The sequence below is a fragment of the Culex quinquefasciatus genome, chromosome 3 (genome assembly GCF_015732765.1).
Source record: "Culex quinquefasciatus strain JHB chromosome 3, VPISU_Cqui_1.0_pri_paternal, whole genome shotgun sequence".
In the NCBI taxonomy this organism is placed as follows: domain Eukaryota; kingdom Metazoa; phylum Arthropoda; class Insecta; order Diptera; family Culicidae; genus Culex; species Culex quinquefasciatus.
The window spans coordinates 27,225,870-27,248,358 of record NC_051863.1 but is presented as its reverse complement, the minus strand read 5'-3'; the positions used below and the strand labels follow the sequence as shown (position 1 = coordinate 27,248,358).

The window sequence follows — 22,489 nt, the reverse complement described above, 5'->3', positions numbered from 1 at the left end:
AACGTCAACACGTTGACAGTTCCCCAATTTTTCTCACCGCAGCGACCGAGTTCTGGTGCCCCGGATTTCAGATTTTCCGTAAAATCTCCCAGTCAACCCCACAAAAAAAAGATGAGACTGTCCCTGCTGCGCGCGGCCCGCCTTAGCCCTGCCCTCAAGGAGCTGCGCGTGCACCTGTGCCAGACCGGCGAGGAGTCCAAGGGCGTTCGGTAAGCAAGGTTGCGTTTGTTTTGATTACACAATCACATTTTCCTTAATTTTGGCAGGGAGTTCGTCAGCAGCCAGTACGCGGCCCTGAAGCGCGACAACCCGAAGCTGCCGATCCTGATCCGGGAGTGCAGCGGCGTCCAGCCCCGGCTGTGGGCCCGATACGGTACGGGAAAGATCCTGAGGTGATGCCTTGGAGATTTGTTTACGTTTCGTTTCGTTGCAGAAATGGGCAAGGAAAAGTCCGTCTCGCTGACCAACGCGGCCGCCGCCGATGTGGCCAAGCACATTGCCCAGCTGGGACAGTGAAGGATTGGCCAGGACAGGGTTGCGATTAGATTTGTTTGAATTGTAAAGTTGAAGGTGGAATAAAATTGTGAAAATCTTACTTGGTTTTGTTGTTGTATTTTTCGTTTAAGGAGGTGATATTAATTTTGAACAAATAATTTTGATTTCAATTGATGAAACATTTACTTTATTTTACTAATCAAGGTTTCATAAGTATGTATTTCTGAAATTAAATTAAAAGTTGGTAAATCATGCAATACATATCCTTCCGGAAATAACTTACCGTCGACTGTTGGATGACGCGCTGAAGAATTGGTCTCCCACGAGAACCGATCTCCGCCGCATTCCGCCCGACAAGGTTTGTATAATGCACATGGAAAACATTTACAGAATATAAGTTACTATATTAGTGTTTTTTTCTTTACTTTTTTTTGTTTAATCTCGACTTAAAACATTTCTAAAATTGCGCCCTTTTCCCGACTCGGCTGGAGAACCGAGAACGAACTGTTCCGTTCGTTTGAGGGGTTTGCGACGCAACTTACACATTTCAGGGGCTTAGTTTGTGTTAACGCTATAGGAATAGGCAATGTTTTTTTTCTGTCTGCTTCTAAACGGGAAGAGATGGGTGAGAAACATTCAAGATTTAGTTCAACCGCTGTGCGATGGGCACTTTCTTGCGGTGACGGTTCATCCGGGACCGTTCCCACATCTCGTAGTAGCGTTCCTGCTTGAGCCACTCCTGGTACTTGTACCACCACTCCTCCCACTTGACGTAGTCCTGGAAAAACAGAAAAAAAATTGTTGAGAAAAGTGTTCAAAAGCAAGTGGAGATCTTCCTCACCTCCAGATCCAGATCCCGCAGGTAGCCTCGGCCCTTGTAATACTCGTACCGCACGCGGACGTCATCCCACGAGGACAGCCCGGTCGGTCCGGTGGTCATCAGTTCCTCGGGGAAGTGCCCGGCGGGCGCCGGAGAGTAGGTGAACCGAACCGGCGGCGGCGCCTCCATTTCTTCCTCGATCATCACCTTCAAGTCACCGCCGGAGCTGTTCTTGGTGATGCGCATGTTCTCCATGTTGCTCCGATCGACGCTCCACTGGGCCATCTTGCCGAACCGTTCCGACAGGGTCAGCCGAGTGGTCGCGGTGAACCGGGGCAGGGAGCTTTCGCTGCTGGACGAGTCTTCCGAACCGGACGACGGCGATCGGGGCCGGCGCACGGGCTTGGGCTCTCCCTCGATCTTGACGCGCGCTCGCAGCTGCTTCTCGACGACCTTTTCCTTGTGCTTCTTGCTGGTGGCGGCCACCGGCGCGGATGCTGCCGCTTCCGGTGGGGCCGGCTTGGGCGCGCGAACCTTCGCCGGCCGGGGATCTTCCGGTACGACTTTGTGCTTCGGGACGCGAACCTTCACCGGCGGGGCCTTGTCCATTTCGGGAGTCTGCGGCCGCCGGATGCGCTCCGGCTGTGGTGGCGGCGGAATTGGACGCGATGGCCGATCGCGGGGATCCTGCAAAACAAAACAAAGTTAAACAAAGCGTCTCAATCGACACAATTCCACAAACCTTATCGACGCGGTGAACCTTCGGCAGCGGTTCCTTGCGGCGCGGATCCGTCGGCGGCGGACTCATCGGGCGGCGGATTTTCCCGAGGTGGGCAGGGGGCGGCGGCGATGCCCCACGGACGCGTGCTCGCGACGGCGGCGGCGGACCGGACAACGAACGGGAACTTTAGGATATGAGGTCAGTTAGAATGTTGCGGATTCCAAGGTTGCGGCTCTACTTACCGGGAATGACGACGGTGGCGTTCGTCCAGCGAGCAACCGGAACAGGACTCCTCGGAGCAGCTACTCACGGACGGGGAGCGGTTCATCTGGCGGGAGGGAATTTGGACCGTTAGTTATTCGTCAAACATTGCTCAAAGATTATTCTCGGATTAAGTGCATTTCGGATTAGGAAGAAAAGACTGTACTTAAATCATTAGAATTACACCTCTATTAAAATGTAGTAAAATTACACAATAATTGATCAAATTTACACTTAATCAATCGCTGTCCACATCGACGTTGACCGCCGCTTCGATGTCAACGTGGCAGATGATACAATCGTCGTCGCTGCTGCTGGCCTGCAAAAAAAAAAAGAGAAGGAAATAAAACCGTATTCAAATTCAGCAAATCGAGTTCGACCTGCTTCTCCGTCGACGCCGAAACCGGCCAATCGATTTCGTCCAACGCGACCTGCAACGTGTGCAGCAGCTTGTGTTCGATCTCGGCGGCCGTACTCGGGTCGGGCACTTTGCGCAGCTCGGCCGCGATGTAGTCGCCGAGGGTTTGAAATCCGTCCATTTCTTTTGCGGGCTCTGTTTTTATTACGTTTCTAAGGTCGGTGCCATCACTCTGCAAGAAGAGAGAGAACGTTGAAAAGGGATTGAATTTTTTGGAAATTGGATGGTCTTACTTTGATTTTCTTGAGGGCGCAGTATCAGCTACAGTAAATGCATACAAATAATTTTCAACTATTTTATTTGTTGTAAGTCGGTGCATATCAGTTTGCTATACTAAAATTTTGACCGATTGATGATTTAAGCTTTTAAAACCTATCAACCCAGGCGGAAACCTGCCTTTTTACCTTCCTCACCTTGCTGAGGAAAAGCTTTAAATTCACTCGAAAAATTAACCTCTTAATTTGACCGCCAAGACCCACCTTCACATATACAATGTACGAATTGCTCAGAACATGATTCTGAGTCGATACACTGAGAGAAAAGCTCCTATTAATACCATAAGTTAAGTCTTATGAACGAGGTCCCAGCTGTGTCCATTGAAGCCCTCACGAAATTCATAATTAAGCTTATGAAAGCATTAGCAAAGCTTATGAGATCAGATCGAATCAGCGCATGCTTTACATAAGATTTTCCAATGCTGTTCGAACAATGCCATGTTGTTGTTTTTTTATAAGAACTGGCAACAAAGTTCATAAGATTTTCCTATGGATTTTACAGCTTGGACATTCGCTATTTACAAATGTCAGCAGTGTGAAAATAACTTAAAACAATGTTATATCACCCAAACTTTAACATGGCGTCGGAAGAGCAAACTTGTGGGAAGTTGTTTCCGAGTGGAGGACCCGTAAAGTAAGTTATTGCTTTTTAATTTTTTATGGCATATAAACTATTACTTCATTACATTTACAGGACCACAATCGAAGTCGATTCCGTAGGCTCGGTCCAGATAAATAGTGAAAACGAAGCGACGAGCCCATCCCTGAGCGCCAATTCACCGATCGAGACGCCAGTTGGAGGCTCCGGCAAGGACGGCATCTTGTGCCCCCGGCCAAAACGGACTCGCAAAATCTAACGTAAGTACACATGTTTGAATTTGAACCAGTAATTAACCTAAATTTCACTCCACAGACCGATCCGGTGGAATAAATCCCGAGCTTCAGCGAGAGTGACGCGACGAGCTCTTCCCGGAAATCAATTCTGCCGATCGAGACGCGAGGCTCTTGCACGTCCCGGATCGCCGTTCTTTGACCGCCAAGGGCACAGATTTCGTGGCCGCCGGACAGATCTGGTGCGGAATCGGAGAAATCCGGGAAAGTAAAGAGGACATCCTAGTGAACCTGCTTTGGCGCGACTCTTCGGGGACCGGTGATGAAAACAGATTAGAGAGCATCGTTCTGGAGAACTTTGGCCTTCACAGTTTTCCAATCGAATCTAGATCTCAATTTGATATGTATGCCAGTATAAAACAATAATAATAAACACTGATATCCATAATAACATAATTATTAAAGTCATGAAAACCTTCTTACAAATATCATAAGATTGCTCTATGAAAAACACTGATTTCCATAATAAAACAATTGTTGATATCATAAAAATCTTCGTACCAATATCATAAGATAGCTCGATGAAAATCTTAAGTAACGGCTTTGTCAAATTTCCCCTCCCAGACATAAGAAAATCTTATGACATTCGAATAAAATCCTGATGTCGAATGATCATAAGACGTTCTTATGGATTTCGCCAGTACTTTTTTCTGAGTGTATGTATACGTGAAGGTGGGTCTACGAGGTCAAATTAATAAGTTCATTTTTCGAGTGATTTTATAGCCTTTCCTCAGTAAGGTGAAGAAGGCAAAAATAATCACGATATGAAAAATGCTTCTACAAACAACACAAAGAAACTCAAAATTTGAATGTTTTTCTGAAACAAACATGGCTGCTTAATTTTCAATGCTTTCACTGCCGTTCTACGCATAATTGTCCCACGTCATTTTTTTACGATTTCGACTTTTTTAAACTTTTGAGTTTATTTTGATGTATACTTTTAGAAAAACACTTAAAATATAATACTTTTGTTGTATATAACTGAGTGGCCGGTGCCGGTCCAACAATAATTTATGTCATTAGTGCATCTCCAGCGCGGGTAGCAAACATCGAAGCAAAACAAATTTGCACCCGACGTCTCCCCACCGCGGTACCTGTCGCGGTAGCATATTTGCTCTCAGTTCTTCGGGATTTCACTTTGCTACCCGTTATTTTGCTGGTTTGCTACTGCGGCAAATGGAATGATGCACGGAAAAAAATTAAGTTGTTTTTTATGTTTAAAAGAAAATACAAAATTAAAAAAAATAAAAAAGGATTTCACATTAAAAAAAATAATAAAAATTTAAAAAAAATTAAAAATTAACAAAAAAAAAGAAAAAAAAAACAAACATTAAAAAAAATCAGAAGATTTTTTTTTTTTGGGAGGGTGATCCAGCCGCACATCGTTGATGTTGAAACCTCTAAACTGGGCCCTCGTCCTGTCACGTCCGTCAGTAGTCTTGTCGTACATTACAACTAGAACCAGATCTGCCAATGAATTAGTACACTACGACCAAATAAACACTGACGCTGTATGGATCTGACTCTAGAATAAATGCACAGTTGTGTGTTATTCATAAGTCCAAAAAGTTCAATTATTCATGTAAGTCCAAATATTCATTTGCGGATAACTACCTAACTTGAATTGAATACAAGATTTAAAGTAACCTATCCGAAAGCTACTCTTATCTCAAATCCCCGACATTTTAATTAATAGCCAAAAAATCTAGAACGTTTCTTTTAAAACCTGTCTGGCTTCATTTAAAAAAACAAAAACAAAAAAAAATAGATTAACAGTTCATATTTTACAAGTCGTGAATTGAAAAAGAGACGACCATTTGATCGTCAGAATTCCAGTAGATCCTCGATTCGCAACAATGATCGATACAATCATAATCCGACAACCGTTTGTTCAACAGATCAACGAATTTGGTCCGATATCATTTCACTATTGATTGATCGAGACTCTATGGAAATTTTGACAAATCAGAATGGTTTTTATGCTACTTGAATGAAAATCACCGATTCTGATAGAATTACTAAATTCACTATTACTAATTTTGTCACTAAATAACTAAAGGCAAAATATAAAAAGTTGATATTTATAGTTAAAATCCTAAATTCTACAAAAACTATTTTTTTAAAAACCCGCATCCTAACCTGACACCCACTTTAAGATAGGGAAAAAATCACATATGTAGCGTTTCATTGTACAAATGTGATATTTCCACTATAGGAGAACCTCCTGGTCTCGATGACAGCTTACCGGCCATTGATTAAGCCCTGAGACTACGTCAAAGTGGGTTCTCGTAGCATGAAGTGGTGTCCATGTGTAAAAATGGAAGCTTCAGCAATATACTGAAAACTTCGATTTTAATTCCACATTGGATCAAATCATACTCTTTGCCAAACAAGCATCAAACCTATGATACTCATTATGACAAAGCCCAGGGATTAAAAAAATCAGAAGATTTAAAATAAATAAAAATTCTTTTAAAACATTTAAAAAAAAATTAAAAAATTAAAAATATTTTAGAAAATTAAAAAAAAATTAAAAAAAAAATCAAGAAAATAAAAAAAAACTAAAAAAAATAAAAAAATAAAAAAAAACATTTAAAAAAATGTAAAGAATTTATTTTTTTTTTTAAATTAAAAATAAAAAAATATTTTTTTCTATTTTATTTATTTTTTTGCCTTCCTCACGTTACTGAATCACCCAAAAAATGAACTTTTCAATTAGACCTCTAGACCCACCTTCATGTATACCTATCGACTCAGAATCAAATTCTGAGCAAATGTCTGTGTGTGTGGTGGGATGTTGATAAAAAAATGTCACTCGATTATCTCGACATTGGCTGAACCGATTTTGTCCGTTTTGGCGTCATTCGATCCGTCTTGGGGTCCCATAAGTCGCTATTAAAAATTATGCAGTTTAGTTAAGTACTTCAAAAGTTATGCTAAAAAACGATTTTAACAAAAGTCCGGAAGATTGTAAAAAGGGTGGTTTTTGTAAGAAACCCCGTCATGCTATACATTTTCAGAAAGGTATTTAAAAAACCTTTCCAATGCGACTTGAAGATCTGACAAATCTATCAAAAGTTATAAGCACTTAAGTGTTATTTATACGCTTTTTGGAGGCCGGATCTCAGATATGTTGACAAAAACGTTGTCCGGATCACTCATGCGACCTATCGTTGGATAGGTAGGGGAGAGTGGGGAGACTTGATCCCCTTTTTTTGTATCGCACATAACTCTGTCAATTTCTCACAAAACTATAAACTTTTTGCACGAATTGAAAGCTTAAACATTCATCTATGTTTGGCTAATAAGGATATTTCATCAGATGAACTCTTCGAATCATGCCAAGCGTTTTAAAAAAATATTTTTAACCGGCATTTTAAAAATGTTAGGGTAACTTGATCCCCCTTTCAACATTTTGAAGAAATCTTAAGCAAAATGTTTCTTATTCATCCAAACTTTTAATTTTCTATAAGTTACAGCAATTTCACATAAAACCTGTACGTTTGTGTTCAAAATATAACAAGTTTATTATGTTAAATATTTAAAAACTTAAAATTTTCTTTTTTAGACCAAAATTGAGCATGTTTACAAAAGCTGGTCATTTTTTTTACAAAAGTTTTGAAAAATGGTTCAAACTGCAGTAAGTTATGTACAACTATACTAAAGGAAACTATGTATGAAAACCCAGCTCAATTAATTAATGTTGAGGCTGATTCCAGTGACTGTAAAAAGGCAGGGATCAAGTCTCCCTAAACGCACTTTTTTAAACAATTGATTGTAAAAATAGTATGACGATAAATTTAACATCAAATGCGTAAGGGTTTTGGAGTTGATAAGTTTATCAAACAATTCATGTATAAAAAATAATTTTTTGAATAATTTTTGAGTGTTTTCTATACATATTAATACAAAGAAAAAAAGATCTCTTGGAAGTTTTTTGCAGTTCGTTTTAGAAAAATGTGTGTAACTGAATCAAAACATTTTTTAATTTTTTTCTTTGTTTTCTACAATGAGTTTTAGTTAATTTCGCACAACTTTCTAGAACAAAGCTAATTGTTTTACCCACATGCTGACGAGATACAGGCTTGGGATCAAGTGTCCCCGGGGATCAAGTCTCCCCACTCTCCCCTATGCAAAAGAGCTTTCCAATGCGTCCAAAACATTGAAGGTCTGACAACCCTATCAAAAGTTATATTATCGCCGCGGCACTAAACCGAATTGAACGAGACCAACTCTCGCGACGAATCACACTTTCCTTTTTTCTGTCAAACTGAAATGCACGATTCCCAATCAGTGTGTAGGCCGGTTTGTTTTGGTTTTCCTTCTTGATTTTGGTCGAGGTGATTTTCAATTGTAACAGGTATTTTCTATTATAATTTTTATTTTTGTGTTATTTTTATAAAATAAACGTTCACTTTACCAACAGAAATGGCCAACCTCATCATCCAGAATAGGGACGTGGCGTTACATCGTGCTGCCATCTGGTTTTTTTAAGCGCTAGAGTGGAAAAATGCTAAGTCATCGTCTAAAAATAGACGGCATCCTATCTCGCCCAGCAAAATGAAGTCGATAAAGTAGTCGGTTTCGATGAGAAAAAGTGGAAAACGTGGTCTAAAAATAGCGACGCCATCCCCCTATGTCCGGCGTCAACATGCCAGCACAAATACGATTTATCATGCCTTGTACGGCTATTTTTTCCTGGGAATATCGAAAAAGAAACTGGCGGAAATCTACGGAAAAGCTCCATCAACGATTACCGAGTGGTTCGCGAAGTACGAACAGACCGGTGCAGTAAACAGAAAGAAACGGGTACAAGTCTACAAAAGTTCGGTGCCGAAATGCGGACATGGCTAGTCGAACTGTACAATCAGCACCCGATTCTGTTCCTCGACGAAGCACAAGCAATGTTCCAGCGGAAGTTCAAAGTTTCGATAAGCGTATCATCCGTGTGGGCCATATTACACGAGGCTGGAATGTCGTGGAAGCGAATAGAACGGCGTGCGATTCAAATTCGTCAGGACGAAATTGTCCGTTACGTCAAAGAGCTGCTCTCGTTCCCGTGGGACCTGTTCAATCTTGTCTTTCTGGATGAGGTGAGCTTTGACAACCGTGACATGCTGCGGACCAAGGGGTACGGAATCGTTGGTCAGAAGGTGATTTATCGTGGAGAGTTCTGCCGCAAGCCTCGTGCATCTATGCTTTGTTTTCTGGGTTCCGGTGGAATGCTGGATAGTTTCTGGACTGAAGGCACTTTTACAAGGATTAAATTCTTTGAGTGCTGCCGTACATTTGCCCTCAAGAACAAAAAAGTCCAGCGCTATCCGGGATTCCACTCCGTATGGATCTTGGACGGGGCCAAGATCCACTGCGATCGTCACATCGTCAAATATCTGAGGACAATTGGCATTTTGCCTATATTTCTTCCGGCTTATTGTCCATTTTTTTAATCCCCTGGAAGTAGTTTTCGGTTTGATTAAGAAGGATTTGCAGCGGCAGCACCGGCAGAATGTTCCCGTGATGCACGAAGTACTCGATGCGGTGAACCGTTTCAAAATTTACCCGTGTTTGCGACTTTTCGAGCACTGTGGCTATTATGCCGGAGGAACTTTTTTGCCGGAAAAAGGGATTGGACAAGATCCGAAGCAATTTGGACTCAATATTCTACCATGAAGAATAAGTTATATAAAAATAAAGAAAAAATACCAAATCCCTCCAGTTTATTTATTCCACGAATGTAATATTATCACGAAGCAATCCTTAAGCATGTTGATCATCGAAGCAGTTGGTGACTTTGGCGCCCAATTGCTGGCTTAATTCACTCTCCTCCGGTTGCATCACAGTCTCCATTGCGGAAACGATTCCACCGCTTGCTTCCGCCTCCGCTTCCATTACTTCGAGCCTCTTGAAAGCCCCCTGGAGAACAACCATAGCTGTTGAGAATTCCATTTTGAGCTCTCGTATCTGTCGCAAGTTCCGGGAGTTGATCGTGTTGGCCACAACCATCCCTCGATGCACACCATCTAAGCGTGCTGCCTCTGAGACCCCCACCCATCGAAAATACTTGGAGATTGTTGCTGGAGGGTTCGGTGCCTTCTTCATGCCTTCTTGCTCGTGGGCGGGGGCAGCATGAATGACACTGGCCCACAGCAACCACGAACTAAAGTGGCCCTCTAGGTGAGGGTGTCCTGCGTGCAGCTCGTTCGCCAGAGAAGATTCGTCTCGCATTGAGTTTGCCCCTGCACGGTCAGGTTTGCTTGGAGTGATTAAATGCTTCAACACTTCGTTGAATTGGTTCTTGTTTTCTACGTCCAGCGAGTACGCGAAAACAAAAATCTTTATCAATTGGTCGCGCCACCTTTGCAGCAATCTTGCAGTGAGATTTTCAATGCCGTAAGTCTTCCGAGCATTCATGTCTTGCAAAAGGAAGAACTTTCCCACGTCATCGAATTTAGGTTTCTCATCGACGGCCCATTTGGGGACGTTGTCTTGGAAGACAACTTGCCGTTTGATCAGATCCTTTCCTGTATCCCAAAGACACGCAATAACGTCCTCAATCGAATCTCCAACGACTCTGGTCGACGAATTTTCTTTGGGTCTGAGCTGGTTCCGGAACAACTTTTGACAGAACACAGCATTGAAGGAGAAGAGTTTTTCGCATCTGGGCCTCTTCGACTTCGAGCACTCTGCCACAGGCTGCGGATCTTCTTCGGCCAGATCCTCTTGCTCATCGTCATCCGAGAAGGGATTGTAGTCAATTGCCCCCGTATCGTCTTCCTCCTCCTTCTCCTCTTCGAGCAAATGCTCAACTTCTTCGTAGCTTCCTTCCGAATCCGGCTGAATCGGATTGTAGTTTCCACTGAAAAATTGAAAAATTCTATTATATTATCTTATTTAACGGTACGTAAATTAAATATAAGTGTATAAATTAGAAAATAAAACAAACTTACTCAATTTCCGAAAGCGACATTGCTGCAAGTTTATTTGTGACTTTTTGTTTGTTTATATTTTGCAGTGACGTTTGACGCACCAAGTCAGTACACTCAAAAAGAGGATTGGTTAGATTTTTTCGCAAGTACCCCGAGAGTGCCGCTCGTAATTCGATTTATCTCCGAAATCACAATAAGCACTTAAGTGTTATTTACGCACTTTTTCGAGGCCGGATCTCAGATATTTTGATGAAAATGCTGTCCGGATCTCTCATGCGACCTATCGTAGGATGAGTATTCAAAAGACCTTTCCAACGCGTCTAAAACATTGAAGATCTGACAACCCTATCAAATGTTATAAGCACTTCAGAGTAAGTTATGCACTTTCTGCATTTTGGGTAGCACCCTTTAAATGTGAGGAAGGCGCCAACTACCTAAGGGTGGATTAAGTAACGTTTTTTATTTTGTAATATTTTTTAAATTTTTTTAAATTTTTTAAATTTTAATTTTTTAAGATTTTTCAATTTTTTAAATTAAAAAAAAACAAAAATATTAAAAAATTAAAAAATAAAGAAAAATAATTAAAAATAAATAAATAAATAAAAAATGACAAAATAAAAAAATTTAAAAAAAAAATAAAAATTTAAAGAAAATTAAAAACTAAATAACAAAAAATCAAAAAATTAAGAAAAACTCACAAAAATCCAAAAAACTTATTGATTTAAAAAAATTAAAAAGATTTAATTTGTTTAATTTAAAAAAATTAAAAAATAAAAAAATTAAAAAAATAAAAAATGGAAAAAAATAAAAAATGGAAAACAATTAAAAAAGTTAAAAAATTTAAAAAATTTAAAAGAATTAAAAAAATTAAAAAATTAAAAAAATATAAAAAAAATTAAAATATATAAAAAATTCAAAAACATAAAAAATTAAAAATAAAGTTAAAAAATTTGAAAAAAATGAATAAATTTTAAGAGCCAGTTTTTCACCAATGTGTAACAGGTCGTATCGAGGTGCTCCGATTTGGATGAAACTTTCAGCGTTTGTTTGTCTATACATGAGATGAACTCATGCCAAATATGAGCCCTCTACGACAAAGGAAGTGAAGTAAAACGGGCTTTGAAGTTTGAGGTCGAAAAACATTAAAAATCTTAAAATTGCTCGCATTTCCGTAAAACTACATCAAACCCAACTCTCGTAGATGCATTCGAAAGGTCTTTTGAAGCACTTCAAAATGTGCCATAGACATCCAGGATTGGTTTGATTTTTCTCATAGCTTTTGCAAATTACTGTTAAAAATTGATTTTTTAAAACCCTATATTTTTCCAACAGCCTCAAACACCCATACTCCCATAGGTCAAAGATAGGTAATTTCGTGGACTATAAGCCTTCGGAAATAACTTTTGGCCAATCGCAGTTTTTCTCATAGTTTTTCGATTTTTCTATAACAAACATTTTACAACGTTAGTTTTTGCCCTGTAGGCCGTCATAGCGGCACATATTGATCTCAATTTTGTCATATTCGGAATCCTCGGACAATTTCACGTAAGTTAGAAGTATTGGAGTTGTAAATTTGATTGGAAAAATGCCATTTAAAATGAATTAAAATATTTTTAACTTTTTTCGGATTAGGGGTAGAACAGATATTCGCCTACTTAATACGGCATTTGACGTTTTGATCACAAGGTAAATAAGATCCATTTCTTTTTTCTAAAATGTTTTATTTATTTATTTTTTAAATCAAATTTACAAGTTCAATACTTCTAACAAACGTGAAATTTTCCGAGGATTTCGAATATGACAAAATTGAGACTAAAAAGTGCCGGAGGCCTACAGGGCAAAAACTAACGTTGTAAAATGTTTGTTATAGAAAAATCGAAAAACTATGAGAAAAACTGCGATTGGCCAAAAAGTTATTTCCAAAGGATTATAGTCCATGAAATTACCTATCTTTTGACCTATGGGAGTATGGGTGTTGGAGGCTGCTGGAAAAAGATATTAGGGTTTAAAAAAAAATCAATTTTTAACAGTTTTTTGCAAAAGCTATGAGAAAAAGTCAAGCCGGTCCTGGATGTCTATGGCCCATTTTGAAGTGCTTCAAAAGATCTTTCAAATGCATCTACGAGAGTTGGGTTTGATGAAGTTTTACGGAAATGCGAGCAATTTTAAGATTTTTTAGGTTTTTTGGACCTCAAACTTCGAAGCCCGTTTTACCCCACTTCCCTTTGTCGTAGAGGGCTCATATTTGGCATGAGTTCATCTCATGTATAGATAAACAAACGCTGAAAGTTTCATCCAAATCCGAGCACCTCGATACGACCTCTAGAACAAACCGAGCAGAATTTACAAATACTGCCTCTTAAAAATAAAAAAATTTAAAAATTAAAATTAAAAAGATTGAAAAATAAAAAAACAAAAATAGCACAATAAATTAAAAAAAAACACCAAACATAAAGCAATTTAAACGCATTTTTGAATTTTGAAATTTTCAACTTTTTGAATTATTGAATTTTAAAATTTTGGATTTTTTTAATTTTTCAATTGTTGAATTTGATAATTTTTGAATTTTAAATTTATTGAATTTTTAAATTTTTTAACTTTGAATTTTTTGAATCATAGGTACACAAGAGCAGACATACAAAAATATCCAAAACACGCATTCAAAACTAAGCCGGGGGCAATCAGAATACATCAGAAACTGAATACCCGACAGGTACCGACACATATTTTTCTTCTACAGATGAACTTGAGATCAAATTTGATACCTGCTTTGCTACGCGTGGTGGGAGACTCGGGGGCAAACTCGAGAGCAAATTTGGTGGGAGTCAAATCGGGTAGCAAATGGTTTAACTTTCGACATTTTCGAAAAATGAAATTCTTTGAAATTTTCAATAGGATTAAATAGTTTAATAAACTTTTAGCATTTCTAGGCATTAATCAACACATGATTATTGATTTTGAAGGTAAACGAGAGCAAAAATTAAAAAAACCATATTTGCCCCCGCGGTGGGCTTATTTCGGTGGCAAATTTGCTACCCTAGCGGTGGGGATGACGAAGTTTTTTCAATGTGGCAAATTTGATCTCGGTATTCATGAGCCGGGTGCAAATTTGATTTGCACCCCAGCGCTGGAGATGCCCTTACCCGAATAAACTCCAAACCCAACAGACGTGTTTCTTTCACACTCTTTAATAACCAAGTCTTTGTTCGGAAACTAATGAAAACAAAACCAAGTCTAAGTCGTCAACAGGCATGCCAGATCTAACCTAGCAACCCCTGTAGATTCACAACCCGTTTGACAGTTCGACGTGGAGGACGCATTTTTCCTCTGTTGTTGCTGCGCGCAAAGTGCTTGTGGAAGATTCCTCCGATGACGATTTTTGTTGGAGATTTAAGCTGTCCACTTGTCTGTGGTAGATAAGTAAACAAGAAGAAATGAGTAAACGCCCTTTAGCGTGTAGCTCAACTCCTGTCAGATATTTTCACTCTGCTGTAAACATTCTCGAATTAAACTTTGACAAATTTACACGCGGTTTTTATTTCTACTGCCGCTCCACCTTTTACAGTTTTCTTCCCGTTGTCGGAACGCGAAAGCGGAAGAAGACAAGTGACGACGGAGCCGACGTCGGAAATGGCAACGAGGAACAGCTCCTCAACAACAACAAGTTCAGCCCGCTGGTGGAGAACAACAACAGCCACAATAACAATGGTAACCCTGCCGGGAAAGGAAGCGTCCCACCGGTTCCAGTGGCCAAGAAACCACCTCCTCTGGTGGTAAAGAATATGAGCTTCGGCAAGCTGAGGAGTGTGATGTTGTCGTGCACAACCAAGCCAAGTTACAAGCTGACTCCGGTTGGGGTCAAATTGCTGTGTATCTCCGAGGAGCGTTTCGAAACCGCGCGGGCCCACTTCTATACCCACGAGAAACGAAGCAAGCGGCAACTCCGTGTTGTCGTCAGAGGACTTCCACCGGCTTCACCTGAATTCGTCAAGAAGAAACTCAAGGAATCGCACAACTTGGATGCTGTGGAGGTGCATGCCATCAAGAGAAAAGGAGAGCTGACTGAAATCAAGCTGCTTGCAGCTGGGTCATGGGACCAGGAACTGTCACCTCAAGGGGAGGTGCAACAACTGTGGGGGTCCCCACAAGACGGACAAGTGCAAAGTCCAAGAAGCAGAGCCGAAGCGGTGTGCTAACTGCTCTGGAGCCCACGAAGCCACGGACCGCAGCTGCCCCAAGCGTGCCGACTTCATCCGGAGGCGTCGACAGCAGGCGTCGATGCCGAAACTAGAGTCCAGCAGTTCCGGCGTTCACGCCGGCGGAGTTCCCTCCGCTGCCGGGAGCAGTTCCGAACGGAAAATCGAAGGATCGCCCTCGACCCGCAGGAAGCAGCAAAGGAAGCAGTGGCTCCCGAGACGGTGGAGCTACGGAGAAGGAAGCTGGGGATGTGCTCTACAGTTCGGCTGAGCTGTGGGCATTTTCTCCGAGTACATCGCCAGGTTCAAGACCTGCAAGACCCGCTTGGACCAAGTAACCCTCGTCAGTTACATGATCTCCAAGTATGGAGTTTAAGGAGAGAACGGCAATCATGTTCTTAGCTTTACACTTCTACGCATAATTGTCCCACCAAGTATTTTTTTTACAATTAAGAATGGTACATGGTAGATAAAAATGGAAAGAAGAGAAACGTATTCTGTTTGTTGCAGACGAGAAAAAGGACAATAGCAAGCCAACTGTCGAGTTCAGAAATCTAATTGAGTTGAGGGTAACCGTATCTTAGAAAACAAGTTTAAAAATTGATTTAAGTCGCAAAGAAGTTTTGTAATGGCCGTCGTCCAGTTTCACCTTAATCCGAGAATTCCTTTACCATTCAAAACAGTCAATCAATTAGCACTTACCTTCGGCGGCGGCGATGGTGGCCGCTTCGGGCGTCCCCTCGGTGGTGGCAACGGAGACATTCGACCGCGACCGCGCCCAGGTGGTGGTGGCGATCCCATCGGGTGTCCCCCGGGGGACTTGCGACGAAATTCCGGCGGCGACGGCCGACGCATTGGCCTCGGGGGAGGCGGTCTCCGCTCCGGAGGTGGCGATGGCGATGGTCGACGGCGCATCGGTGGCGGAGAGGGCGAAACCGGGACGCGTCGCTTACGCAGCGGTGAGGGGCTGCGCCGATGGCGCATCATTGGGGAACGGGATCGGCTGCGGCTGCGACGTCCTGGGGGACCTCCACCGCCGCCATTGCCATACCGGCCGGGAGGTGGCCGTTGGGGGCCGGCATCGGAATCGGAACTGCTGGCGTCCTCTTCGATGTACATCTTCTTGAAGCCCGTGTGGCGCCAACGGTTCGGGTCTTTTTCTTCCGCTTCGAGCAACTTCTTGTCCCAGGTTTCGTTCGGGAAGGCCCGTGCCTTGCGCATCACGTTATCGATCGGATCTAGACGAGAGGAAACAAATGTTAGCAATAATGGACCTAGCTTTGGACAAGCAATCTTACCGGTAATCCGGACGTGACTTGGCTTCCGGTCCATGCGCAGCTTGCTACCGCCGCCTCCGCCGCCACCACGCGACGGTGACGGACTTCGCCGCGTTAGGCGACCCGCCATGGACATGTTACGGTCCATTCGCGCGGCACAACGAACGCGAAACGCACTGAAAATCTAGAATTTACGGATTTAGCGCTTCCGGAAGTTCTTAATCTCGTTCTGGAAAAGGCGTTTGGGTGAAAAAAGCGGAAGACAATTGCATCAGAATCAGTGTTGAGATTTGTGGTTTGTGTTGGGGAACGTGTAAGTCCATAATCATGTCCAACGTCGAGACGCGACGGAACGCGAAGCGGAAGCTTCCTTCGGAACCGAAACCCGAAAAGACGTCACGACGCGCGATTAAACCGCTAAACGACGCTCGCGATGCAGCACCAATCCGGTGGCAACTGATACGAACAACACGACGAAACCGTACTCCACTCGGGAATCTACCGGAACGCGATTCCGGAAGCTTGAAACGCTGGTCCTCGCATTTCAAGGCTCCCGGAAAAGAATAATCGAAAACGAACGGAACCGCACATCGTGACACGCGCGGGAAGCTCTCCGCATTATCGATCGATCGCGCGACTGTCAAACCGACGCCGGAAGTTCCGATCGTGGAACCCGTGCACCAACATTCACACAGTGAAAGGAATCAACTTTTTTTTCTGCCACATCGTCAAAATCGTTATTCCTTTCTCCTCCACCGCGCTATCTGGATCGATTCGCTGCCTGGTGGCCACACAACCCCTCGGTCTCCTGTTCCACCTTGCCATCTTGAAACTGCCAGCAGCCATTGCCGAAACCGAATTTTGCGTCTCACGTAAGTAATCCTTTCGATCGGGAGGCGACCGGCCGCGCGTACGGTCCAAACGTCCACGACGCGACGATAATCGTACCTTTGAACAGCGCAAACTGAGCGGAACACTTCGAACACGGCAAACAACCCGGGTTTGGAATCGAAACCAGCGACGCAGCGGCGAATTTTCTGGTTGAAAACGAACGGAACTTTTGACGACGTTCTTCTCTGCTTTCAGACCGTCGCCATCTTTGAGGGACTAACTCCGACAAGTTTGGTGGTAGTTTGAGGGAGATTGTCGGAGTTGATTGACACACGCAGGGAATCGGACTAACTGGTCGAATTCTGTTAGGTCAACGTTAGTTGTAAACATTCTGTGTATTCCAGTGAATTTATTTTTGTTCTATTTTTAAAATTAAAATTACTGGGACCGTGGTGTAGGGGTAAGCGTGATTGCCTCTCACCCAGTCGGCCTGGGTTCGATCCCAGAAGGTCCCGGTGGCCAATTTTGAGATGAGATTTGTCTGATCACGCCTTCCGTCGGACAGGGAAGTAAATGTTGGCCCCGGACTAACCTAGATATTAGGTCGTTAGCTCAGTCCAAGTGTAGGAGTCGTCTCCTGGGTCCTGCCTCGTAGGAGTCACTGGTAGACAGTTGGACTCACAATCCAAAGGTCGTCAGTTTGAATCTCGGGGTGGATGGAAGCTAAGGTGTAAAAAGAGGTTTGCAATTGCCTCAACAATCAAGCCTTCGGACACCTAGTTTCGAGTAGGAATCTCGCAATCGAGAACGCCAAGGCAATGCTGTAGAGCGAATAATTTGATTGGATTTTGATTTTAAATTCATCGAGAAATTAAAATGAGAGTGTGTGCAACATAGAGTTAAACCGACGACACGACAAGCCACTCGGGTCCAAAAAGTGGGCCCAAATCGACGTACCCCTCCGTGTACTTTGGAACTCAAAACGTCAAACTGAGGTTTCCTAAAAAAGCACCAAATTTGGCAGCACTGCAACTTTTGACATTGACAACTGTCACCTCAACAAATTCACACCATCTGCGTTACGTAATAAAAGAACGCTCCCAAAGTTCCTAAATTCTTAAATTCTTAAATTCTTAAATTCTTAAATTCTTAAATTCTTAAATTCTTAAATTCTTAAATTCTTAAATTCTTAAATTCTTAAATTCTTAAATTCTTAAATTCTTAAATTCTTAAATTCTTAAATTCTTAAATTCTTAAATTCCTAAATTCTTAAATTCTTAAATTCTTAAATTCTTAAATTCTTAAATTCTTAAATTCTTAAAAAAATCACCTCCGTGTACGCACGAGAGCAAGCAGCAGTCAAGTGCTCAGTGCTCCATCGTTTTTCGATTTTTTCGCCGTAGTTTACCGTGATTAGCCGCGAGTTTGCTCCTGCAGCATGCCAAAGGCCGGCCGTGGCCGTGGCAGTTCGAGTGCGGCCTCGAAAAACCCGCGAAGTTCGTCTACCGGCCGTGTGCAAAAGGTAAACAAACCAACGCCGTGTCGGCCGCCATCGCGCAGGGGAGCGTGAGCGCAGATGGAATCGATAAAAAGTTACTACATCCCGGGTATGTTCCGAGATCACCAGTGCGAACCCGTTCCGGTACTTCCGGTGCCACGACCAGTGGCACATCAACATCCGCCAACATCCCCATCAGGAACGAGTTCCAGATGCTGAGCGACGACGAAGAAAACAACAACACCGACGGTAGCAGCACTACCGACGACGACGACGACGATGATGGTCGTGCACGGAAAAAGTGCCGACGTCAAAAAAGAACAATTCTCCAACGGAACGAAGACCACCTCCAATTTTTGTTTTGGACACGTTGGCGGACGATGTTGACGAGTTGCTGGAAGGCCTCGGATATTGTCTGAAAATCGGTAAGTCGGCAGTGCAAGTGATCACACTGAACAGAAAAGATTTTGACCTGGTGCTTGAAGAACTGAAGCGTAGCAACTTCAACTTCTACACATACGACCCAGAGAAGCCCCCTGTTAAGGTAGTCTTGCAGGGTTACCAAGACCGTCCGATCGCCGACCTGAAGCGACACCTCTCGAACGCCGGAATAAAGCCACGGGAGATAAAAGTGCTCTCGCGAAAGACAACAGTCACAGGTACACACACCCTGTACCTGTTGTACTTCGACCGCGGCACCGTCAAGATCCAAGATCTGCGGCGGACTAAGACACTGGACGGTTTTTGGGTAAACTGGCGGTTTTACACCAAGAACCCGACAGACGTAGCGCAATGCCACCGTTGCCAGAAATTCGGCCACGGTTCGCGGAACTGCAACCTCCGGCCCCGCTGCGTGAAGTGCGGTGAATCACACCTCTCGGAGGCGTGCGCACTGCCACGAAAGGCGGACTTGGGGGAAAATGCAGAACAAACTAAGCCGCGCGTAAAGTGCGCGAACTGTGACGGCAACCATACTGGTAACTACCGCGGATGCGTCGCGCGCAAGGCTTACCTCGAGGAGCAGGAAAAGAGGAAGAAGAAAGCAGCAGCGTCCCACTCTCCTCAGCGAAGTACGAGCGCAGCCGTTCCTGCAGCTGGGCAGCGTACGGTTCCAGCGGAAAACCCAGCGATCCCTCCTGGATGGGGGCGTTCGTTTGCCAGCGTGGTCGCTGCCGGTAGCGGCGATGCGGCCCAGCAAGGAGTCACCGGGGAAGATCTCTTTACCCTGCCGGAGTTCTTTGCTCTCGCGGGAGAGATGATGACGCGGTTTCGGAGCTGCCGTAACAAGGCGGAGCAATTTCTGGCCCTCGGGGAGCTGATGATCAAGCACATCTATAATTGATATTATTTTTGTCTGTGATCTAGTTTTAAGCATTCTCTCTATCTATCCTTTTCCCATTGCACTTTCTGTAAGTTTTTTGAAAACTTTTTCTTACTCTTGTCTATTCCATAGTTATAAGTAATAATTTTTCGATTGAATTACGATGTAAATCACAGCTGAAAGGAACACCAAAACTCTGTTTTGTACCTAAATGAACTCATTGTAAATTGATTATTCACGAATAAAACCGAATTGAATTGAATTAAATTCTTAAATTCTTAAATTCTTAAATTCTTAAATTCTTAAATTCTTAAATTCTTAAATTCTTAAATTCTTAAATTCTTAAATTCTTAAATTCTTAAATTCTTAAATTCTTAAATTCTTAAATTCTTAAATTCTTATATTCTTAAATTCTTAAATTCTTAAATTCTTAAATTCTTAAATTCTTAAATTCTTAAATTCTTAAATTCTTAAATTCTTAAATTCTTAAATTCTTAAATTCTTAAATTCTTAAATTCTTAAATTCTTAAATTCTTAAATTCTTAAATTCTTAAATTCTTAAATTCTTAAATTCTTAAATTCTTAAATTCTTAAATTCTTAAATTCTTAAATTCTTAAATTCTTAAATTCTTAAATTCTTAAATTCTTAAATTCTTAAATTCTTAAATTCTTAAATTCTTAAATTCTTAAATTCTTAAATTCTTAAATTCTTAAATTCTTAAATTCTTAAATTCTTAAATTCTTAAATTCTTAAATTCTTAAATTCTTAAATTCTTAAATTCTTAAATTCTTAAATTCTTAAATTCTTAAATTCTTAAATTCTTAAATTCTTAAATTCTTAAATTCTTAAATTCTTAAATTCTTAAATTCTTAAATTCTTAAATTCTTAAATTCTTAAATTCTTAAATTCTTAAATTCTTAAATTCTTAAATTCTTAAATTCTTAAATTTCTAAATTCTAAATTTTTCGTTCTAGATTTATTTATAATTTTGGAAAAAATATAGTTTTTGATTCTTATAATTTCGAGGTTTTCTTAAATTTGTATTTACGAATTTCTCTATTTCCGATTTTTCAAGCTTTTGAAATTTCGACTTGTGCATTCGTTTAGAATTTGAATATTTTGAGCTATTGAATTTATAAAAAAAATTATATTAAAATTATTATTCAATTCTGCATAGTGCATATTTTCTTTATTATTAAAAAAAAGTAATTTGAAATTTCTGAAATGTTTGTTTTTTTTTCATATTTTTCTATTTGTTGTTTTGTTGGATTTAAAAAAATCAGATTATTATTGTATTTTAGTTAGAACATATATATTTTTTTATGATCATTGTCAAATTTAATTTCACTCTGATTTACTTCATTTTGGTCCCGCGAGTGTGGATCAATCGGACAGCGCAGGGGACTCGTAATCCAGAGGTAGCTGGTTGGTACTAGCAATAAATAGTTGGTGACACGATGGCTGACATCTACAAAGACAACTTCTTTCTTTTTTCTCCATTTCGACCAAAAAACTAAATCTGTCCTTTTAATTTCACTATTCTGCATTTTGAGATTCGGCAGGAATTTTAAATATTATTATATCCAATACAAAATTATTAAAACATTTGTAATTATCAGTCGCATTCAAAAGGAAAATTACAATTCTTTGATTTTTCATCAAAACATATAACAAACAAGAACCGCGCGAAGAAACGTCAAACGGAATCTTTCCGATTCTGTTACTTTTCAGCTACGTACCGCTTAAGAAAAATCTTTTCGTGACCCTTTCCTTGACCGTTTCTTGGGCGTTATATCCATGGAGTTTTGCGTTCCTTCCGATCTGCATACCAGTCTTTAATTGTTTTGTAAAAGGTAAAAACAAGTTTAAAAAGGAAGTCAACATTTTTCGATGGATCTTGCAACAAGCTGTCAAAATGGGCCACGAAGTTTTTTTTTTCAATTTGATTTACAAATCCATTTTTATCTTTTGAGGTTGTTCTCAGTTTCAAAGCTGTTTGTTGTGAATAATAATATCACAATTTTAAGCTTCATTTTAGGATTAAACTTGACTAATTTGGGGTCGCAGAGCTCAAACCAAGCTCAAACTTGATTTAAAAAAAAAAATCGATTTTGGACTGTGTTAAAAATTTCAACCTAAAAAGTTGACCTAACGCCTTTCGACCTCCGGCGACCGAACCCACCACCTTCTCCCGAGCGAGCGAGTAACTGTCATCCTAGCGGTACGTCATCGTCGCCCGCAGCAGCAGCAGAAAAAAACGGTTCGCGGCCATTTTGAGCAAAACCCAAAGTGCGTGTGTGAACAAAGCCGTACGGTGTGAAATCGGAACGTTTTTCGCGGATTTTACCGTGCAAAATATGCCAGTGAATGGCCAAAAGTTGGTGAATTTTACGCGCAAACGATAATCGCAACGCTTTACGATGGATACGGTGCGAATTTTCAACCAGGAGGTGAGAAAAAGTGGATTTTGCAAAAATCCAATTCTCGGCAGAAGAAGAACACCGAAGAAGAAGCAGTGGGTGCTCCGCAGAACTTCTTTTGCCCTGATGGGGGAAAGG

At 41.3% G+C, this 22,489-nt stretch overlaps 3 protein-coding genes across 4 annotated transcripts in view; 2 read left to right on the top strand and 1 right to left on the bottom strand.

The window, feature by feature from the left end:
• On the top strand, positions 1-595 carry LOC6043561 (NADH dehydrogenase [ubiquinone] 1 alpha subcomplex subunit 2). The gene is made up of 3 exons (XM_001859894.2): positions 1-209; positions 267-373; positions 434-595. The coding sequence occupies exons 1-3, from the start codon at positions 112-114 to the stop codon at positions 514-516; spliced, it is 288 nt and encodes a 95-aa protein (XP_001859930.1). The 5' UTR covers positions 1-111; the 3' UTR covers positions 517-595.
• Positions 596-659: 64 nt separating this feature from the next.
• On the bottom strand, positions 660-16,241 carry LOC6043560 (serine/arginine repetitive matrix protein 1). 2 transcript variants are annotated; one of them, XR_005278450.1, is made up of 6 exons: positions 15,706-16,234; positions 2,279-2,364; positions 2,058-2,220; positions 1,337-2,002; positions 779-1,273; positions 660-718 (listed from the first exon to the last, which is right to left on the bottom strand). XR_005278450.1 is itself a non-coding variant. In XM_038262763.1 (5 exons), exons 1-5 carry the CDS (start codon positions 16,222-16,224, stop codon positions 1,139-1,141), a joined length of 1,569 nt encoding a protein of 522 aa, XP_038118691.1. In that variant the 5' UTR covers positions 16,225-16,241; the 3' UTR covers positions 916-1,138. The 2 variants fall into 2 exon arrangements, 1 of the variants encoding a protein (XP_038118691.1); XM_038262763.1 differs by lacking the exon at positions 660-718 and having other exon boundaries at positions 916-1,273; positions 15,706-16,241.
• A 5,922-nt stretch (positions 16,242-22,163) lies between these two features.
• The window catches only part of LOC6043556 (SR-related and CTD-associated factor 4), a 40,467-nt gene continuing 40,141 nt past the window's right edge, over positions 22,164-22,489 (top strand). The window contains 1 exon segment of the mRNA XM_038266393.1: positions 22,164-22,381. Within this exon segment, the coding sequence (XP_038122321.1) occupies positions 22,352-22,381 (30 nt within the window). The 5' untranslated portion in view covers positions 22,164-22,351.

Excerpts from the sequence above, each read along its gene's own strand:
- LOC6043561 (XM_001859894.2), top strand. The coding sequence starts at position 112 with ATGAGACTGTCCCTGCTGCGCGCGGCCCGCCTTAGCCCTGCCCTCAAG. Across the intron at positions 210-266 it reads GAGGAGTCCAAGGGCGTTCG|GGAGTTCGTCAGCAGCCAGT; the intron begins GTAAGCAAGGTT and ends TAATTTTGGCAG. Across the intron at positions 374-433 it reads CCGGCTGTGGGCCCGATACG|AAATGGGCAAGGAAAAGTCC; the intron begins GTACGGGAAAGA and ends GTTTCGTTGCAG.
- LOC6043560 (XM_038262763.1), bottom strand. The coding sequence starts at position 16,224 with ATGCGCAAGGCACGGGCCTTCCCGAACGAAACCTGGGACAAGAAGTTG. Across the intron at positions 2,365-15,705 it reads CACCATCGCCGCCGCCGAAG|ATGAACCGCTCCCCGTCCGT; the intron begins GTAAGTGCTAAT and ends CCCTCCCGCCAG. Across the intron at positions 2,003-2,057 it reads AGGTTCACCGCGTCGATAAG|GATCCCCGCGATCGGCCATC; the intron begins GTTTGTGGAATT and ends TTTGTTTTGCAG.